This window comes from Castanea sativa, chromosome 6, assembly GCF_040712315.1.
Source record: "Castanea sativa cultivar Marrone di Chiusa Pesio chromosome 6, ASM4071231v1".
Taxonomy (NCBI): Eukaryota; Viridiplantae; Streptophyta; class Magnoliopsida; order Fagales; family Fagaceae; genus Castanea; species Castanea sativa.
Window position 1 is genome coordinate 35,797,105 of NC_134018.1, and position 22,874 is coordinate 35,819,978.

General features: G+C 38.7%; 1 protein-coding gene and 1 pseudogene across 1 annotated transcript; one reads left to right on the plus strand and one right to left on the minus strand.

Moving 5' to 3' along the window:
- Positions 1-8,689: 8,689 nt before the first annotated feature.
- LOC142638652 (uncharacterized) lies at positions 8,690-10,367 on the minus strand (annotated as a pseudogene).
- Positions 10,368-21,950: 11,583 nt separating this feature from the next.
- On the plus strand, positions 21,951-22,409 carry LOC142639866 (uncharacterized). The gene has a single exon (XM_075814003.1). The coding sequence runs from the start codon at positions 21,951-21,953 to the stop codon at positions 22,407-22,409; it is 459 nt and encodes a 152-aa protein (XP_075670118.1).
- The last annotated feature ends 465 nt before the right edge of the window (positions 22,410-22,874 follow it).

Genomic DNA, 22,874 nt, shown 5'->3' on the forward strand with positions numbered 1-22,874 from the left:
AAGGAAGGATGAGACAAATATCTTCATAGATAATCAACAACCATCCAAGTGGAGGGCCAAGATCAAAGTTGGGGTATTATAAAAGGGAAGAGATTCCCAATGGACGGGGATTAGATCATAATTGAGAGAGAGAGAGAGAGTAAGAGAGAAAATAGAATTGACTAGTGAAATTCTTGTTTTTCTTCGCGAAGTGTAGAGGCTCCTTGATCATTTTGAGGAAGAATAAAATAAACAGATTCTTTTTTTTATTATTTATCCTTTTTCAATCATTTTCTACCTGTTAATCCTTAAATAAAAATTATCATTATAAGATCAATTGTTGGTCCAGAACTCCAACTCTACAAATTCATTGTTGTGAACCTTGGTCCAAGCCTAATACCTTTTTGGGCCCTTAGATTTTTGTCCCACATAAACATAATAAATATTCTGTTGGTTTCAATTAGCTTAGCCAGTAAAGTTTTTTTCTGGGGTTTGAACCTTACTTATTTAAAAAATTGATTGGTGTCTCGATCTAGTGATAAAAAAAAATTATTATAAAACAAATGTCATAGGTTAAAATTTTATCATATCTATTTAAAAAAATTATAATAAATATTTCATCACCGATTAAATGTCAATTAGATGTTTAGGTATTTAAAAACATTGCTCAAGGGGGTGGGGCCTAATAGACCCAATGCAGGATTTCAGTCCAACCAAAGGAGCCATAAGGCCCATGGTCAAGTCCACCAGGGTCGGTGGGATAAGGCATCTCGAGTCCTCTACCCAAAGTGAGTTTCAACTCAGATAAACTTAGGGGTGTCAATGTTCAACCCTACCCGTGAACACGACATGAACCCAACACGGTTTTTCCAAGTTAGGGTTGGGCCTTAATGGGTTTGGGTCATAAACAGGTCAACCTGAAAGCGACACGATAAGAAACGTGTCATAAGCAGGTCAACCCGTATAACCCGCAATAGACATGTTTGACATGCTAATTTATTTGTGTCAAGCCGAAATGACCCACTTAACACAATCCGTTTAACTTGTATAACAAATAAATATTCATTTTATTTTAGATTTGTCAAATACATTTTATATCCAACATATATTTTAAATGTAAAAAGAAAAGTAAGTAATTACAAAAATTTACAAGGGATATAATTGAAAATTGAAACTTTACAAACCCTAGATCTCTAAACCCTACAAACCCTAAATCTCTAAACCTTGTTATAAATATCTTTTTTTTTTTTTTTTCCAGCAACACTGCTCTTCTCACGCCCAATTCTCAAACTCAAAGTGTCAACTCTCAAACCGGTTATTGCTCTTTCTCTCTCTCTCTGAAGTGTATGTACTTCTTTTGGAGTGTAAAAAACTTATTTCTAGATGAATGTTATATTTTTGTTAAACTTTATTATTTTGAATGTGGGTTGAAGACTTGAAGTGTATGCACTACTTTTGGGATGTAAAAAAAAAACTATTTCTAGATGGATGTTATATTTAATATTATGTAGGTTGAAATGAGTTGTGTTACATTCATGTGAACCCAACACGACTTGTTTATTAAACGTGTCAAATGGGTTGAGTCAGGTCAACCCGCCTTATTAACAGGTCGGGTTAGGGTTGAAAGATTATGACACGATTATTAAATGGGCCGGGTTAGGGTTGAGCCATTTAATCGAATACCCCTACCTCCACACGACATGAACTCGACACGCTAACCCGAATTGACACTTCTAGATAAACTCCACAAAAGATCCCAAGCCCTTCTAATGGATGTTCGACTGCTAGGCCTTTTTCGGATGTTAGTCCCAACGGACCTTAGTGGCCAACTTGTCTTGAGATAACGAAGCTGTCTTTTTGTGGACATATTCTCTTTAGGACAAAACTTAGGTATAGTACTTAGATATTGTTCTTTAGAAGCATCTTTTAAAATTCAGTCATATGGCTTTTTCCTTATGGGATGGAAGTGCATTTTTAATGGGTAAAATTTAGGTACAATACTTAGATGATGTTCCTTAAGTTCTCTTTTTAAGATTCTTCTATGTGGATTTTTTCTTATGAAATGGAAGTGTATTTTTTAATTAAGTAACCACATGACCGAATTTTAAAAGGGGAACTTAAGGAACAACACCTAAAATACTGTACCTAAGTTTTGTCCATTTTTAGTTAAGTACTACCACCACATGACTGAATTTTAAATAAGAAACTTAAGGAATAACACCTAAATATTGTAGCTAAGTTTTGCCATTTTCATTAACTGCCTAAGGGGGTGGTTCCATCTCTCTTGAGTCACTCACCTACTTGCAAAAGGCAACAATATTTTCCTATTATTTTAAACGGGAATTTTTTCTTTTCTTTTTTTGGAGTTTAAATTATTGTTCCATCGATTATTATTTTTTCTTGGTAACGTCAAGGATTTCAGATTCTCAATAATTTTGGCCATAACTTGCTTGATAGAGTCTATATAACCTTCTTCTGTGGACCAAGCATGAGCCGTTGAAAGAGAGTTCCAATGCTATTGGCTTACATCAGTAGAAAAAAGACAAAACAAAAAGGGACTACTCTAGATAGCAGCATCAACGGGACCACTAATCATAATTTGATAAGATTACCAATTCAATTCAGCAATTACATGCTTTGGTTTATTAGCACAAGTAGGTTATTCAACAAGAGGGTGATTTTGAACAGAACCAACATCATTCATGTGAAATGAGCCAATTAGTTGGTTCCATCAAGTTTTTATTGTCCAGAGATCTAAACAATTCTTTGTCGTTAATAATCCCCCAATGATAAATCAGGAAGTCAATTTATGTTGCATTCACATATTACCTTGTCACCAAATAGCAAGAAGGATATTTTAGAATGAAATCGCACTAGAAATTTGAAAAAAGAAATGCGGTTTGCCGCAAAAAGGTAATATCCAACACTCCAAATTGGGCTTTTATCACTAAATGTACAGTTTTAAACTTTTAGGAAAAAATATTATTAAAAAGTCTCTACTCAAAGTTATTTTATTAGATAGTTCATTTTTAACAAATTTAAGTTTCAAGCATATAGCTTCTCGTGTGAATCGTTTGACGTGGTATTTTCAATTAGACAACGGCTATCTGCTTGGAATTCGAGCTTAGCAAACTCAAGTCACAATAAAACAAAGTAACTTTGGGCTGAGACTTTTTAGTAATATTTTCTTTTGCAAAAAATGATTATTTGGCAAAAAATTGCCCTCCAAATTGAAAATGAAAATTGGCCGTGAGAACCTGCGTAGATTTATATACACTCCCAAATGATCTTGAAATCCCAAATTGTACTTTTGAAGCAACGCCAAAAAGAGGATCCTCCAACGCATAGCAGGAAATAAATAAATAAAGAAAAAAAAGAAAAACCACATAGTAAATTTACGACACAATCAAAGAAAATAGGCAATCAAGTTCAACAAATGTAAATTTGTTAAGAGTGGGATGTAATCTGTGCAAGGAGAATTAATAAGAGTCTAGATATCATGTTTCATGCAAGTCACGTTTGATTGTAGCAGCAGGAGTTTGGCGAATCTGAAGTGCCATCAGGATACTAGAACAATCAAAATTGACAGAGACTAACGCAGTAAAGCCACAATGTAAGGGATTTCAGAGTTCAAGTCACAGAATTGCTTCATTAAAACTGTAAAAGGACAACGATATATGGACAGTACTTAAAAAGTAGGTAATGTTTTAAGTGAAAGAAAACAACAACAGTCTTTAAATCGGGGGAGACTATTTTACATCACATCCCCAAGTGCAGGGCTACCACACATACAGGAGTTCTCACTTTCTTTGGTTTATTTTTTTGGGGGGGGGATGATATTGGGGGACCATTTTGAATATTATTCAAAGTCGATTTCACTAAAGCATGAGCCAACTTTCTTGCCATAACCAACAAAACCATTGTCCCTGCATTAATTCTGATTTGTACGTAACAATGGAGCCATACTATCATATCTATGTTCTCCCCTGAACAATGGGCCATCACCTGCAAGAGCTAATGCCCTATACTTTTGTAACCATTGAAGCTTGCAAACAACACGACCCCATGGTCTTCTTATCTCATATAAAACTTGAGATGGGTAGCACAAGCAAAGATTTATTTTAATTTCTTTTTGGACAACGATTTTATTTTCAATTTAGGCCCTAGTATTTAATTTGGTTAAATGTTTTATTTAAAGTCTAGGATGTTTTTGTCATTCAATAAGTAAGATTTCCTACATCAGTTATAATAAGAGTTTAGTGTTCCTTTTCTATAGCTAAGCGTTGTTACACCTTTCAAATTGGAGTTTATTTTGATGAATGAAAGTTTCAGTTGAAATTGTCTTCATGGTCTCATGTCGAATTCAGCCTACCCAAGGTGCCGATTTTTAGTGGTTTTCTTCACTTGGTATTGACTTCAAAATTAAGTTTAGATGTTGACCCATAGGCTCTATCCTTTATTTTTCTGTCTTTTAATTTCACTGTTGAATGATTCTAATATGTGCTGCATAACAACTACAACTATTTTTTTTAGAAGATGCGTAGAAATCACTTCAATCTTCTTGTCATTTTGGTCATGGAAATTGGGAAATGTGAAAGTGATTAAGCAAATGAAAGTCCCTAATTAAGTCTTGAGTGGTAGCTAAATAGTACGCCTAACACAGCTAGAAAAGCACTAGTTTTATGGTATCCTAAGTCCTAACACATGTAAGCACTTATTCAAGAATATTGTTAAAGAGTACCTAACGATTAATAAGCAGAGTCAATGTTGCTCATTTAATGCATTTTAGAGGACCCAAACCTCATTCAACAACAACTTCCATCTGTTTGGATTGGAAACAAGAAAAGCCTTATGGCCATTCTTGGCAGTCTAAAGCAACATCACCTATCTATATGTTTGTCATATCTGAAAATCACAGAGCATTCACTCTTAACACTTTGTCATTCTGCATAATTCTAGAAAGTATTGTAAGTTTGTAACTTGTAAGTTTGCTAGAATGAGTTTGTCACTGAAACATCTTTATTGATATTTCCGTTGTCTCACGTCAGCAACACTTATTTCAAGTGTCTTTTACTGACAGCTATTGAGTATTGTCAAGTGGGCTCCTGACTACTGAGGGAAACACCAGGTTCACTGAAATTAGATTGAATTCTTATTCAATAACTTTTTTTTTTTATGGGTCTTATTCAATAACTAATTGAGCATCCTATGCTATGCCAGTTAATTGGTCATGTTTAATAGAAAAGCTGTAACGAGGACCCAACAGTGGTCCAGGTAGGGCTGAAGCTTTGTGCTTATAATTTATTATACAATAAAAAGGTGCCCACCCAACCTCCCCCTCTCCACAAGTTTCTGGAGCTAGGCCTTTCTGCTAATTACTTACTATTGTTATTGGGACCTACAACATGGCATTTTTTTTTGTTGAGAAACTACAACATGGCATTAAGTTCAACATTTTTGTGCACTCCAATCCCATAATTCTTCAAATACAAAGAATGCAATCAGAAATATAAAAGTCAAAGAGACATGGTGATCTGCACAAGAAGCTAAATTTGTTGGCATTTTCTGCTTCAGCTTAATTAATACTGGATAATCACTCAAAAAAAAAAAAATACTGGATAAGGAAAATTTTCAAGAACTCCATCTATCAGATTGTCATATGGAACAAATTTATGTGAGAATAAACTCAAACTATATAAGATATTTATTCCCAAGAAGCCAAATGTTATGCAGCAGGCAATGGAAGCAGGAAAAGAAATTGGTAGTGTACGGAAACAAGATGAAGGTAAAATTGATTTTTTTTTTTTTTTCTAATTGGAAATATATGTTAACTGAACAAAAAAATTCAGGAAAGACTGGTATATTCACCCACCTTTCTTTCTTTTTTAGAAATTTTCAATCTATGGCGTTCACTTCTAATGATAGCTCTTAATTATCAGACCAAGACACTTATCGAATTTTGGTGTAGACGGAACTGAACCTCAGATCTCTTATTCAATCATCAAAAGTTTTACCAATTGGACTAACTGAAACCAATGGTATATTCAACCACTGATGTAAAGGCAACGGGAAGACAGATTTATTATATTTTATTATTTTATGTATCAAAGACAATTTTGTAATTTCATAATGTTCAGAATAGGCTGAGCTACTCATCCATTAGATCTTTTGGGTTTTATTTTAAGTTTGGATATTTAATTGGGCTTAGTAGTAAAAGCCTAAAAAGTCCAAGTCCAAGTCTTATTAGAGTTTTAAGAAATCCTAGTTCAACTAGGATTATGTATTAATCTTCTATTTAAAGAGTTGTAGTACTTTATATTGAGATAATGAATGTTTTCAGAATTTAAGAATTATGAAGCTTTTTTTATGGTTTGTGTGATGCAGCCTTCTCCAAGGTGCGATGCCAAGTAATCCTAGATGTGATGCTTAGGAAGTTTAGGTATGATGCCTAGAATTTATCTATTTTCTTTAATTTTATTATTTACGTTTACTGTTCATAGCAACCCAAATCTTGATTTGAACCTTTATTTTCATTCTCAAACCCTATTAATCCTTATCCCCTTTGGAAACCTATAATCTCTATTATTTTCTAGCCTATTTTCCGCCAAAATCTAACCTTAATTCTTCAAAACCCGAGCTATCTAGATCTGCCCCCAAGAGTTATAAATCAGGTTTTGTTTGTTCCCCTTGTCCTATGTCACCCACACTTGGCTTGAAAATGATACAATGATTGTAGTGTTGAAATCTGAAAGAGTAAAGAAAATTTTAAAAGTGGCTTCCACAAATAGTTATTGGTTTTCTTAGTAACAAAGTTGTAACTATGACTACACGTCATATTTCTGTGGCCCAAACTAACAGGTCGGCTGCATGTATATCTTTACAGAAGAAACATTTTGGGTAATCTACACATGTATTGGCCAATATACTCTGAATGGAGGGTGTTTGAATGAGCAAACTGCCTTGGGCCCTTGAGACACTATGAAGAAAAAGTCCATCAAATATTGCATGGGACATACTTTGAAATTTCATATTGATAATTGTCACACTCAGAAAGAGTTACGGAATGCAGAAGGCTATGTCTAATCATGACGCTATTGCAGCAACACAGCCTATCATTTAAGGTAGTCATGTTCCAATGTCCCAGTCTTTCTGAACCAAGGTACCCACACCGTGCCCCAAGAGGTGTGTGGGCGTTGAAGACTTATGAAACAAAGCCACAAACATAAGAAAGCAGACATGGGGATACTTCACCTATTGCAACATTGTCTCACTTCTCTTTTCAAGTAAAGCAATTGCAGTAGTTTTATAATGTTGAACTACTAGCAAGATTGGGCAAAACAGTTCCCTTTTTTATTTTTGATAATTTAATTGTTACATCTAAGGATGAGAGATTTGAACCCTAATTCTCCTAATAAAAAAAGAGTTGGCTAGGACACTAAGTGACAAGGATCTTGACCTGAACAAAAGAAATCTATACCATATAAATTTTGAATAGTACCCAATATTATTCACAGTGAAAATTCTATATGATTGTCTTCCGTTGCGAAATTGTAATATTAACGAAAAACTATGTTAGTATTTGTCTTCTTTACTTGTTTATCTAACTCACAAACTCAAATCATCCAAGGGACAGTTCACCTTAAGTCAAGGAGCAACATGTTAGAGATGCTTTAAGCTTTACAGGTGAAAGAATATTTAAGTAGACAAAGGACAACCACCATTATCTAACTAATCTAGTTCATACTTGAGGGAGAACATCTTTGCTCATTTGCATCATGGAGAATAACTTATTGAAGAGGTAAAGCTTCAACTTGGTTGGGCCACTTCAAAATTAACCTGCCCCTCAATTTTGCCCTTAGAATAATAGTTAGGAAATCCATATGCAGCTACGTTATTTCTGAATCTGCGAAAATCAAGTGCAGTCAAATCCTAGTTGACTCCAACCTTTGCTTTCGTCCACAATAGAAAAAAAAATGTAGGATGACTAAAGAGAGGGGGACACATTTTCAACCTCCTTATGTAATCTGGATGCATTTGTAAGGACATAAGATGTATTGGCCCTCATCAGGGATAAATCCCATTAACTCTTTTGGTCACTTCTTTAGTAACCCTAAGAAGACCACAATATTGTCTCCCTTTGATAGCATGGGAAAAATCCACTTAAATACACATTTTTTAATTGATTGTTTATATATTATTAGAAGTTCATAATGAGATCAAGGAAGAAACGTTACCTGGCATGCTGAATTGTTGACCCAAAGATTTCATTACAATCCTATTGAAGAACCAAGCAGTTAAAGACTATCAATGAGTGGCATCTGATACCATTATGAGCCAACACACAATTCATAAAACTTACTAAGCATTTAGATCATTTGTGTGAGGGAGAATTTATTTGTTAATTGAATGATAAAGTGCAGGGATGAACTGGAGAGTCAAGAACAGCTCCACATCTTTACATGGTAAACAAGCAAACAATTTGATGAGAATTTAAGCACTTAGCCAAAAACTACTGCCTAAGTTACAAAGCCAAAAATCTGCCTAAAAACTCAAATTGTCAAATATAGAAAAAATGTAGAATGACTAATGCGAGGGGGACACATTTTCAACCTCCTTATGTAATCCGGATGCAATTGTAAGGACATAAGATAAGATACATTGGCCAAAAACTAACTGCCTAAATTACGAAGCCAAATATACGCCTAAAAACTCAATTGTCAAATATAGTCCAGAACTTCACTCACCCTTTGGTGCTGCCCATTCTATCATATCCAATTCCAATCTTACTATCCGTGAACGTCATGGCTAAGTCTGCATTGTCGCTTTCCAAAAGGCATTGATTAATATAGTACGAACTATACTTGGTATTTCTCTGCCCCAATCAACAATCCCATCAGCCAACTGATAGGCCTTGATGCGGCCAGCTTTGCAGTGTCTTGGGGAGAATTCCCAATTGAGCTAGCTCATTTTAATATTTTTCAATCCCTAACTACCTTGCCTGAAAGAAAAAGGTCAATTGAAAGAGTCTTAAAAGAAGCTGCAGTTCATGTAATACCCTTAATGATCCTCATGTCCCACATCTTCAGTGATTCTTCACTTCTATGCTTATTGAACAGTCCCTGATAAGCACTGTATATGTATTAAAAGTCTGATCACAACCTTCTTCCTCCATACTCTTAAAGAGATTTAATGCTTCATCAATTTTCTCACACTTAGCTAGGGCATTAATAAGGTCATTGTAGCAATACGAATCCTGTGGGCATCCCTTCTACAATCATTTCCTCAAAGAGCCTTTCAGCTTCATTGACTCTCACAGCCTTTCCAAGACTATCAATTAAACTAGAATAAAACATATCATTAGCCATCACCACCCCATTACCTCTAAAACTCAAATTATTCCATGGCTTCCTCAATCTGCCACTCTTACACAATCCATTAACAATAATCCCATATACCCTCACTTGTTCCATGCTCCCAATTTTTGCATAGGAATCAATCTGCGCCATATAAATTGCTACATTCACATTATAACCCTTCTAAATCATACTCTCTTTTATTTTTTTAACACAGCATATCCTTCTGCACACTTCCCATCCTTACATAGCCCACCAATCACTAAACTACATGCATGATGTGGAGTTTCCAACCTCTTCTATTCCATTTCATGATATAGACCCAAACAAGCATCAAATCCCCATCCGAATAACAAGCCTGCATCGAAGTCATATAAGCACTCATATCAAGCTCCGCATTCCTCACCTCCATATCCCTTAAATCTCTCCATTCCCTTCTTTGTCTTCCCTGCTATTCCCTTCAATCATTGTATTAGTGGTCACAACATCCAGTCCAATCCTCTCAGTTTCCATTGACTCTAAGGACTCTTTCAACTCTGTCAATCATCATTGATTCACCAACCCATTCACCAGTAATTTAAACGAATACAAAGCGGGTTCAATCCTATTCTCCTTCATTCTACGCCGCACCCACAACAATTCCGCAACCAGTCCCACACTCCCTAAGCTCTTAAATAAAAAAATTAGCCGCTGAAACAGTCATCACGAGACACATTGATATATAAATATATATATATATATATATATATATATATATATTCTGAATGAAACTCATTTATTTAAGCTCCTTATGAACACACACAATGACACAATCCTATCTACATCATCACATAAAGATAAAACCTCACTCAAAGACACAAACACATGCAATACTCTATGGACATAACTGTTTTGCTTAGCAGCCTAAGAAAAGAGCCTTATAGCAATAATATCAGGGTTTTCATGAAGCTTATTAGACTATAAAACAAATGAAACAAAGTTAGGGGACAACCTGATCAAGAATTTGTGGCAGCAAGACTCTAAGTTGGGCTCCATGTCCAGGCTCATCAAGAGATGGCAACCTGCAATTTACTAAGAAAAATTCCCAACGGGGGAAAAATTGATCTTTTCAGTTAACACTTTTCACACGTTCAGGGTAAAATTGCCCTTTTCCATGCTCACGACCTAGCTTGAAATTCACGTCATAATGGGTAATTGGAAATTCGGTGTCAAAAGTGGTCATTTTCTTGGTTCAAATTTTAGTTTTTAATCCAATTAATCCTACAAAAATAAAAAATAAATGATCATCATCGGTTGAAATGATTTCAAAGTGTACTTTGAGAAAAGTTTATCTAACTTTTTGCTGAAAGTATCATCGATAAAAGACAACCCATTCACCAGTAATTTAAACGAATAGCTGTGAGACACGCGTGAGATACATAAATAGTAAGAAAAATAAGCAATAGACTGACTTATAATCCAATCCTAAACAAATACTAAATGTATAGAATGATAATTAGTTAATTATTAAGATGGCAATAGGGTAGGATGAGGTTGAATTAGATGTGCCTCATTCCTCTTTGGGGTTAGGAAACTTGTGCGGAGCATAAGTGGATAGGTTAAGTTTGAAGTGAATTAGAGGTATTTTGTCATCTTTAACATTAATATGGTAAAAGATGATGAAACAAGGTAGGGAATTGACAGTCAAGAGAGTGCTAAGAGAGAGTGAAAGCAAGTGTTTTGGGAGATGATAATAGAATATGCACAAAAAAATAAATCATAAATAAGATTTGTAAAAGATTAGGGCAAGCAAAACCTCCCAACCTCGTCACCTCTTCAAAGCAAGAAAAACCCGTACGAAGTAGCATGGGTCAAGTGGGAAGGATAATTTTTGTCATCGTTTAGATTTTTTTTTTTTAAATTTTATGGGAAGATTAAAATTTTATTCATAAATTGAAATAAAAACTACATCCTATAGAAGAGCTTATTCTAAAAAATAAGGACTTTATTCAATTTAAGTAGAGAAGTCTAATGCCTAAAGCATGTTTTACTAATAAATTGACTAGTCTGATCTATTACCTTGCCTATGTACATGAGAAAATTCAACCCAACAGAAGTCCCTACAAAAGGCAAGCATACTCGAGACAACTAAAGCCACAAAGGAGGGGGGGGGGGGTGAAGATAGTTCACTTTCTCAGTACATAATAAGGGAGTCACCTTCCAGGATAAACTCTTGGATACTGACGTCCTTTGCAAACTCTAGGCTAGCTTCTGAAACCTTTGCTTCCACTTATACCGCCCCCAAGGGTGTGTAAATTTTCTTACTCAGTGTTGCTTCCACCATACCCTTGTCATCTCTAATAATGGCTTCCACAAAGAAGATAGCCCAATTGACATTGATTTTGAACAACAATGTCAATGGGGGAGACCAAGAGACTGAAGGTAGCACAGGTGGTTTTGGACTAGAAGATATATCTGCGTTATATTCTGCTAGGCATGGATGGAACCACTCTTTGACTTGGGGGGCAATGCCCTCCCCCCCCCCCCCCCCAAATTTTTTCCTTTATTTTTATTTTTATTTTAATATCACTAGTATATGTAGGTACAAATTTTAGCTATTTTATTATATAAAATTACACTTTGCCCACTTTCAATAATATCATTGATTGTTTTAAGAGTAATGCTATAACCACAAACTTTTCTACAACATTTTTACAAATTGTTGAGATAAAAAATTCTTATTAATTCGCATTTGGGCCTACCATTTATATCACTTTTTTACTTATCAATATCCATTCACCACATGAGTAATTTGTAAAAATAATTTTATACTTACTCAGTAATAGACACGTGCATTAAAGACAAAGACAAAAAGAAGAAGAAGAAGAAGAGAAATACCCTCAACGGCTAAGCTGCTGCACATAGCCAGTAACAAAGCCGCCCTCCCTAACTCCAAGTTCTAGCTCTGTCGCTGTTGCCAAGTACTACAAAAGCCCACTGCATGAAAGGGAGACCACTTTTCTTTATTCCCCCATGCCAAACCTCATTCTAATTGAACCATAAAGCCCACACAATGGTGGCAACCATGGATACTTTTTCCTCCTCACCACACTTAACCATCAACAATGCCACATTAAGTCTAGAAAAGATTGAAATTGTATAGACCTGCAGGAAACCATTAGCTTCAAAAACCTCCACACCTACTAAGCTTTTGGATAAGTCTAGAAAAAATGGCCCAAAGTTTCGTGCTTTATACATAACACCACTAAGGCATGGGAGAATGCATAGGTGGTTGAATCTGGAACTTACATGTGGAATTGTTGTGAGCAAAGTAAGAAGAAGCATTGGCTAAGGGATTTTGTTTTGGTCCGTGCTAAAGGCATGATTACCTTGGGAAGGAAGGAAGTAAGATTTGCACCTGACATGGTAGTGAAGCTATCACAAAAAATGAGATAGTGACTTTCTGAGGTTAGAAATTATGAGAACACCCATTATTGGTTGAATGCATGTTAGACTACATCAGAGACACATGTATCAATCACAGTACTCTTGATGTCCCTCTCAATGTCTAGGACTTGTTTCCCAAGCAATGGCAAAGTCACCTACCCATGGGTCCCAGTGCTACCTTGGTGCAATTCTTAACATCACAGCTGTGAAAGGATCCAAAATAAAGAAATGACGACTTAACACCTGTCTTTGTACTTAGCTATATTCCTCAGATTATAAGAGGGACACACAACTATAGTTTTAAGCAAGAACTCAAGTAGATATCTGTAGAAGAAAGTAGAGAGTTGGTAGGAAAAAAGAACAACCTTGTTGTAAGAAATTGATCTCTTTTCACACATAATACATTCTGAATAGAGCAAGAAAACTACATTCTTGCTCACATCGTGGTTTTTCATCCCTCTCCTAGGGTTTTCCACGTACATCATGTGTCTCTTTCATCATCAGTTACTTCTTCTTGTTTAAATGTGCATCTTGTTCATGTCCTACCATCACTTTCTTCTTCTTGTTTGAGGGTCATGTCAAAGTTAGCATCTTTTTAAGCTTTCTCATGTAGATGTACTGTTGGATAACTTATTTTACTTCCCTATATAAACTCAAATCTAACTTGCACGTACAGACTCCATTCAACATTGATCACAAAAACTGTGTTCTATAACATGTCTTCGCATAAGATTATCCTTCATGGGAAGAATATCACGACATGCTCTCCAACAAAAATGACTAATCTTGTGTGTAAAATAGGGATCTTCCATAAGTGCACTACAGACATTGAACAAGCCATTTGAGGTTGAAAGCTCAATTTAGTGTGAAAATACTAGAGTTTTTTAGATCCAAAATTAAAAATTACGGCTAGATTGCTTTTACTCTAACTTGACAAAGTGCGGAACAAGAGTAAATATGCGCAATGAAATGATAACATTACTTTAAGCCATATCCAACCACAATGGACAATAAAAGTAAAGGTTAAAGAGTAGGGAAGAGAGATGCAAACACAAGATAATACCAAGACATGTTATCGAAAAGGAAACTGAAGAACTTGGCGAAAAACCTCTTCGCGACCCTCCAAGTCGAAATCAATCCACTAGAGAATAAAGTTGGAGAACACGAATAACAAAAGACCTTCCAAGCCTAGTCTACCCCATGTACTTGAGCCCTCCAAGCTCCTGCTACCAAAGGACTTCTAGCAGTCTTGTCTTCTCTAACTTTCTAGATCTCGCAATTTAGCCCGATTGCATTCGCCACTAAATAGCTCATTCCAATGCTTCCCAACAGTACCAAAACTACACTTAGCACTTAGATTGGGTGTGGTAAGTGTTTGGGCTAAGAATATCTCAAGGATGTAGAGATGAAGAGGTAGGAGTAGAGGAAAACCAAGAAGAAATGTATAGATGATTGTGGGTATAACAATCTCTAACTCTCAAGTGTATTTGCTAGGGTTTTCTATCTGAAAAGCACTTTTTACAATTCGTGGATAATGAGGGTATTTATAATGTGGGTAAAGAATTTGGTAAAATATTTTATCTTTTTGCCAAACAGAATGTTCCGCGGGTACCTTGCGAGATGGCCCTTCTAATGAAGTACTTGCAAACTTGATAGCTTGGCGCGACTTTTTAGCTTCTAGTCATGTGCTACACACATGGCCTTTCGCGGGTATAGATGCTCATTTTTTGGAAGCTCAGCAGGAGGAAGAAGCCTAACAACGTGGGCAGAAGAAAGTTGGATAGAAAAGCCATTAAGCCTAAGCGGCAGGAATAATGGATCATGGGTCCATAAAGTAAACAAATAGACCTTGAAGAAGTAAATGGACCTAAAAAGGCCTAGAAAGAGAGAAGTAGCAAACCCATGAGCTGTATGGATGTAAAAAGTGAGAATGAGCCACAACTGCCACAACAAGACCAAAACAATGTAAGTAAAGAAAGTAAGGGGCAATGGAGAATCCATAAGCCCCAAGGATGAAATATAAAGTACTTGGGCCAAGGAAGCTCAAGGAGTTAGTAAAGAGCCCATGGGAAGCACAGAATTAGAAAGGGCCAAGGATGCCCTAAGAAAGTAAATGGGCCACGGATGCCTAAAAGGAAGTAAGCGGGACGCAAGAGCCCACAAGTAATGTAGTAAAAGGCCCAATGAGTTTATTGGGCCATCAGAAAGGGATGAACAGCAAGCCTAAAGAGGCCCAGCAGTCTTGGGTCAAGTAAACATCATGGCAGGCATGGCAGAATGATGTGGCAGGAAGTAATATCAAGGCTAAGAATAGAACACGGAGAATGACACGAAGGAGGGGAAGCCTACAATCGGGCAAAGCCCAGCAAGCCATAAAGAATGAGAAATCAACAAAATAGCCCACGCCGTAAGAAGTCAAGAACAAACGGTAAAACAGGCAGACGGACCTTCAAATCGCGGTAAGCGCATGAGCAGCAGGTAGATTTTGGACGAGCATGGAAGTAAGACACGTGCAAGGCCCAGACACCACCAGCTTGTAACCAGTCAATACAGGAAGTGGTGGGTCATGGGTCAGAGGTAAGAGGGCATGGTTTGGCGGTGGGGAGGGGGAAAAATCCATTTTTGTGTTTCTTGCTCAGGCTTTTTTGGAGGCAGTGTCTTGCTGGGATGACATACCGCCCAAAAGAAGTAAAGTTGTGTTGGAACCACTAGGTGCATGCCATAAGGGACAGAGAGGAAGAGAGTACTTACACCGTGGCAGGTAAGAATGCCACGGTAAGCAAACAAACAAAATAGTCTTCTTTGTCTGGTGAGGTGGAGTGGCGTGGTTAGCACAGGTAAGTGGCGCTAGCTGGACGACTGACCAATCAATAATGGTCAGCAAGGACGCCCACACCAGACAAAGACGTTTAAGGGCTACAATGGTAAAAATCAACCACAACAGGCATTATATAAGGAACTCCTACTGTGCACAGGAGGGGGACGACAACAATAATCTAAACAGAGAGAACCACAAGGACTAGGTAAAAACACGAAGAGATTAAAAACGGGAGGGAAAAGAAAGAAAGAATCAAAGAGAAAAAGAAAAACAAAAAAGAGAAAATAGTACAACAGGCATGCACCGAATAGGATGATTTCCCCCTCTCCCTCTCCAATCACGCTCTCTGCTAAAAGCAAGACGTTCATTTGGACACAAGTCATTTAGGGCCCGTTCCCTCAAAGTAGTTAATTTCTTCACCGGAAAGATTATTCTCATTGAGGAAATGGTTTTTCCTTCCTGACTAAGACCTCGTGACATAACTCTGCATGGAAAACTAATAATTCTTTGTGATTCAATAAGCTTATTATCACCTGTTCTGTATTTATTTGTATTGTCCTCTCATAAAACATGTATTTCTTGTAATGACTCACTATTTGTTTTGTCTAAGTGGTGAATGAATCTTTGTTATTATCTTATTTGTATCTGCCTACCGTAATTGTCATAATAGCTCTGCTTGCCAGAGGCATGTGATCAAAACCTGGGCTAAACCAGGCACAGTTTGTGCACAAGCCGGATCAAGGTGGGTTGCAATTAGACCAGTCTCAACTCCTTGATCCAGAACACCTTAGGCTTAGTACAGTAGGAACCAGTCCAACCTAATACCACACAAAAGGCCCGCTACATTTAATTGGTGACTTTAGTGGGGAGTTGGGAAGTAGACAAGGACAAAGATTGTCGCAAACAAATGCCGTCAAAATCCAGGACAACGCAAAACATGAGCGCTGTGCCCTCTCAGGCAGAGTCGAGGCCAACAATGCCTCATCAGCCTAACCAGGCGGAAGGTGTTAATGGGTTGGGGGCTGGACCCTAATTGCAAGCAAAGATTCCTGCTGACAAAGCCAATGCTTTTGTTGAGGTGTTGCAAGCGCTACAACATTCATAACAGCAGATGATGAAGGAAATCCGTTAGCTGAAGATAGAAAAGACGAAAGAGAAAGGAAGCCAGCATGTCTCAGAGCATGCAACAAACAAAGAGAAGACGCTAGTCGAAGGTGCTCCGCAGAATGAAGGACAGTGATACATCACCATGGCCGAGGTAGTGGCTCTCTTAGAGCAGGAGAGGGCCAGAGCGCCCAAGGAGAGATTCTATGCACGGAGGCCTCCTTATCCATTGAGAGTGCTTAGCAAGTCATGCCTTGAAAGGTATGAACCACGTGCTTTCGCGCAATATGATGACAGGAAAGGAAGTGTTGTTGAGCACGTGAGCAAATTTATTGATACTTTTGGCCTTTATGTGGCAGACGTGGACTTAAGTCTTCGGGAATTCTCTAAATCGCTATGTGACTGTGCCTACACCTGGTACATCGGTCTGAAACCAGGATCAATCCCAACTTGGGATGACATGGTGGATGTATTTTGCACTAAGTACTTCCACGGAGAAGAAATGGTGACGCTCGTGACTTTGCAAGCTACCAAGCAAAGAAACAGTGAAGATTTAATGGAGTATATCAAGAGATTCAGAGACATAGCACTTGATTGCTATGACCATTGTAAGGGAAAAACATTGGTAGAGATGTGTATGAAGAATATGATCAGGGAATATAGAGCTGTTCTAGAAAATTTGGAGATTTCCTAATTTGCGCAGCTGTTACAGAAGGCCAGAAAGACCGCTCAATCGATAAGGCTAAGTTCTGACAAAAGAAATGCCTCGCAAGCCATAGTAGCATCCACTGGCGAGAGGAAGAGGAAAACTGATGGGAGGGAGTACGATACCATGCACCCCAAATGAGCTAGATGCGCTCCTAGACAGGTGGATAGCAGATGGAGTCTTTAAGCCCAATCAAATCTCTAGGAAGCCCACAAAAGAAGAGCGGAGGGACCCACGCTTCTGTCGCTTACACAACTATCTGCAACATCCTACCATAGAATGTTGGGCACTTCGCAGACTGGTACACCGCAGGATCAAAGAAGGGACCCTGGAGCTGTCGTAGCAAGAAGTTCAAAGGAATTCATTCCCAAATCACAAAGGAAAGGGTGTAGCAGCGACAGTAATTTGTGCAGATCCAGGGGAAGACGAGGAGGAGAATCTAGCCCTGCCTATCGTGGCAATCACCACCCGATAGAAGAGCTCCAAATTCAAAAATTTGTTTGACCAACTAGGCTTTACAGTGAAAGAGTGAAAGATAGCCACGGAGGCCCTGGTGAGTATTGCCTCTAGAGCAGAAGTTGAATGTTTGTTGGCGGAGGTTACAGATGACAGAGCTCTCTTGCAAGAATCAAGTGAAATCACTTTCAGTAATGAGGATATGGAAGTGGGGTGCCCCGACCACAAGAGGTCCCTTTACTTAGTCGTATCAATAAATTAGATCCCTAACAAGAGAGCCTTGATGGATACAGGGGCTTCGGTAAACTTCGTCCTATTAAGCACCCTGCAAGCGGAGGGGATTTCAGATAGAAAGATCCAAGGGTGCCCAATGGAAGTGATTGGATTTGGAGGAAGTGGCAAATATACCATAGGCCACATTCAACTATGGTTGAAGGTAGGCCCTATAGCGACTCTAGCTCGGTTCCACATGGTAAAGTCAGAGGTCTCATATCATGTGCTTTTGGGAAGGCCATGGTTTCATAAACATCGGTTGGTACCATCCACCTACCACCAATGCGTGAAAGGAAGGTTGAATGGCAGAATGATACGTATAGCGGCAAACCTGTTGCCGTTTGAGCAGGCAGAGACCTATCTAGTAGAAACCATGTTTTATGACCAATGGGCACTATCTAGGGAAAGCTTAGTGTAAAAACAGGCACCTTTGTCCCTAGGTGGAAGGACATTCAGGGTGACCTAGAGTCTGATTTGAGAAAATTACTATCTCAGAAGAAGAAGAGAAAAGAAGCACCTACTACTGAGCCAAATGACACATTACAATGCCTCAGGGTCCGAGGACCTGATGGCAGGATTGTGTATAAACTATGAAGGTACGTGGGGCCTATGAGTGAAACACAAGTGGGCCTCAGACAAGAGTGGCAACACAAAAGCCTGGTGTGTTACGTAGCTCAAGAAGGCTTAGAAAAAGAAAGTAATGAAGAGAAAGATGAGGAGGTTATGGCAAATAAGGATGTACATGTTATGGCAGAAGAGGAGTTAGAAGAAGTCAACTTGGGATCAGACTCACAGGAACCAAGACCCATCTCAATCAGTTCAAAGTTGTTAGGAATGGAAAAGTCAAAATTAATATGGCTATTAAAGGAGTACAAAGATGTTTTTGCATGGGAATATGGCGAAATGCCAGGATTGGATCCTGGGCTGGTAGTGTATACGCTGAATGTGAATCCGGAGGCTAGGCCAAATGCCAGGATATTCCATACCAAAATAGAAGGGCAGATAGTCAAAGAGGTACAAAAGCTGTTAGCCTCAGGATTCATCAATGCCATCAAACATCCACGCTGGTTGTCTAACATAGTGCCAGTAAAGAAAAAGAACGGGCAGATAAGTTGTTGCGTAGACTTCAAAAATCTCAACAGGGTTTGCCCAAAAGATGAATTCCCACTACCAAACATGGACTTACTGATAGATTCTGTGGCAGGAAGCGCCATGTTTTCCTTCATGGATGGATTCAGTGGGTACAATCAGATCTGAATGGCGCTAAAGGACGCAGAGAAAACTGCTTTTAGAACCCCTATAGGCAACTCTTACTATACAGTAATGCCATTTGGGTTAAAGAATGCAGGTGCAACTTATCAACGGACAATGACGGCTATATTCCATGACATGATGCATCAAGAATTAGAAGACTATGTGGATGACATAGTGGTAAAATCAAGGAAGCGAGAAGAACATGTCCAAGTGTTGAGGAAGGTATTTGAAAGCTGTTGAACTTTCAAGCTAAGAATGAACCCTCTCAAGTGCGCATTCGGAGTGTCTTCAGGAAAATTCTTGGGTTTCCAAGTTCACAGCAGAGGAATAGACGTAGACCCGGCCAAAGTTACAGCTATAGCAACTATAAAGCCTTCAGCCACAGTAAAGGAATTAAAAAGCTTTTTGAGGAAGGTCTCATATATCTGAAGATTCATCCCCGGATTGGCATCCATTACCTCTGCTATCGACAAACTGCTCAAAAAGGGGCAAAAATTTGAATGGGGAGAGGCGTAGCAGGCAGCCTTTAAAAGGCTACAACAAATTATGATGAACCTTCTTACTGTGCAAACTCCAATCCGCAAAAAGCCACTGTTGTTGTACTTAGCCACCAACCAGTATGCCGTAGGCGCGTTGATCGTCAAGAGGATGGAGATGGTATGGAACAACCAGTTTATTACATCAGCCAAGCTCTAAAAGACACAGAAACTCTTTACCCAAGGGCAGAGAGGGCATGCTTGGCTATCGTGTATGCCTCGCAAAGGTTACGTCATTATTTCTTGGCCTACGAGGTATGGCTGATGACTAAGTCCCACGCCATGAAAGCCTTATTATAACAGCCAATTCTTTCTAGCAGAATATCCTAGTGGTTGCTACAATTGTCACAGTATGATCTAAAGGCGAGAACACCCAATGCAGTAAAAAGCTAGGCTATAGCGAATCTGTTAGCATAGTTCCCAAGAGAAGAAGAATTCCTGCTAGATGATGAAGTCCCAGGAGAAGTAGCCGTGGCAGAAGAAGTCGGAGAACGGTGGGTGATGAAATTTGATGGGTCTTCTACCACCCAATCAGGGGGAGTGAGAGTAGTTCTGTATCATGAAGAAGATAAGGTTGTGGCATTATCATTCAAATTAGAATTCCCATGTTCAAACAACACGGTAGAATATGAAGCCTATCTAACTAGGTTAGCCACAGCCCTTGAAATGGGGGTCAAGCACTTCAGAGTAATAGGAGATTCGAACTTAGTAGTCTGCCTGACCAAAGGAAGCTTCTCTTTAAAGAAACCCAGTCTAGCCCCGTATAGGGCAATGGCCCAGAAGATGGAGGACAAGTTTTCGATCTTTGAAATAGAGCACACTTCGAGGAGTGAAAATCGGTTCGCAGATGCGCTGGCCGCGTTAGGCTCACAAATAGTCTTCGAAGGGGATAGCACCAGGATAGAAGTTAGCAAGAGGAAAGAGTCTATTATCAAAGTATTGAAAGAAAAGTTCTAGGAGGAACAGTGTGAAGAAGATTGGCTGAATCCCATAAGGGAGATCTTGATGAAGGAAGGAGAAGCTGCAGAGTTAAAGGTACTAAAGGATTACGCCCTGGTAAGAGGAGAGCTTTACTGCAAGACGCTAGGTGGGGTCTTGTCTAGATGCGTGGGGCAAGAAGAGGCCCAGAGAAAGTTGAGGGAAGTGCATGATAAGACTTGTGGATCCAGTGGAGAGATCAACCTTTACCGCAGACTTTAAAGAGCAGGCTTTTATTGGCCAAGTATGGGAAAAGAAGGGAACCAAGTCCAAGTCCAATGCGAGACCTGCCAGCTTGCGGCAGATAGGGAAGAAAGCTATGCTGTGTTTGTCAGCAAAGATTGGAGAAAACCATCCACCCAGTACTTAGCAGAAGGCATCCTGCCACAAAGCACAATGAACGGTACAAGCTTAAGAGGCTAGCGACACGTTACTTCTTACACAACGGGATCCTTTTCAAGAAAGGGTATGACGGAGACCCATTACGCTGTTTGGGCCCTGAGGAAGTAAAAGATATGATAAAGGAAGTGCACACGGGAGAATGTGGGGAACACCAGGGGAAGAGGAAGTCATACAGATGCTTGCTGCAGATGGGTTATTACTGGCCTGCCATGAAAAAGGATACGGTAGAATTTGTGAAAAAATGTCACAGCTGTCAAGTACAAGCCAACTTAATTTACACCAGCCCACAGAATCTACACAGTATGGTTACCCCATGGCCATTCCATACCTGGGGGCTTGATTTGGTAGGGTCAGTTATCCTACCATCACGTGGATACATATGGATCCTGGTGGCTACAGAGTATTTCACTAAGTGGGTAGAGGCAATGCCACTTCACAAAGCCACGAGAGGAGTAGTGGCAAACTTCATTAAGGAAAAGATAATTGTAAGGTTCGAGATACCTCATAGAATTATCAGCGACAATGACACGCCATTTGTCAACAGTTATGTGAGGAAGATGCTGGAATTCTAACAGGTCAAACACCATCGATCATCACCTTACTACTCGCAAGGAAATGGGCAAGCGGAGGCGACAAAAAAAACTTTCATAAAGATCATTAGCAAAATGAGTCAAGAGTATATAGGAGGATGGGCAATGCATCTGCCAGACGCCCTTTGGGCCTACAAAAATTCGCCGAAGTCAACCACAAGATTGTCACCCTTCTCTTTAGTCTACGGAACAGAAGTGATGAGCCCAATAAAAGTAATGATCCATTCCTTACGGGTTATGCAAATGAAGGAGAACGAAAAGGAGAAGGAGGTCTTTGCGGCAGAAAGGTATGAGGACGTAGAAGGGCTCGACGAGAAGAGAGAAGAAGCTCAAGAGCGCAGTTGCAAATACAGACGAAGGATGACAGAAGCCTACGGCAGGATGACTAAAGAAAGAGTGTTCGCAGAAGGACAACTCATGTTAAAGGTGGCAGACTACGTCAGGCGAGGCATGGCAGGACCGTCTAAGTTTGCATGGGAAGGACCCTTTGTAATAAGAAATGTGCATCCCACTGGGTATTACCGTGTGACCTAGATGGATGGCAAAGACTTGATGGGTCCCATCAATGGGAAGTGGCTGAAGTGTTATTATGTGTAGAATGAGGAAGAATGAGAGGTTACGAAATCACCCATTTTTGTTTAATGAGTCTTATGTTTCCCTTTTGTTTATGTTTTAAGTGACTATATCACAAAACAAATAATTGTAACGTGCTTTCATGAAATATGCAATAAAAAGTTACGAAGTATTATAAAACATTCTATGTCATAGCAGTAGCAAAAAAAAAAGAAAAAAAAAGAAACAATAACCAAGTGTAGCATTTTATAGTTACAAAACTCAAATTGTGGCAAACTTGCCAAATGAGTGCTAAAAAAAGGGAAATATAAAGGGTACTAGATAGAAAAGGAAGGGAACCACATCATCATCAACGAATCCCAGAGATAAGGGTCTAGTCTCCAAAACGGCTAGAACCATCAATGCTGGAAAGAATGCGTGTGTCAA

Coding starts and splice junctions, on each gene's coding strand:
- LOC142639866 (XM_075814003.1), top strand. CDS start 21,951: ATGAGTCAAGAGTATATAGGAGGATGGGCAATGCATCTGCCAGACGCC.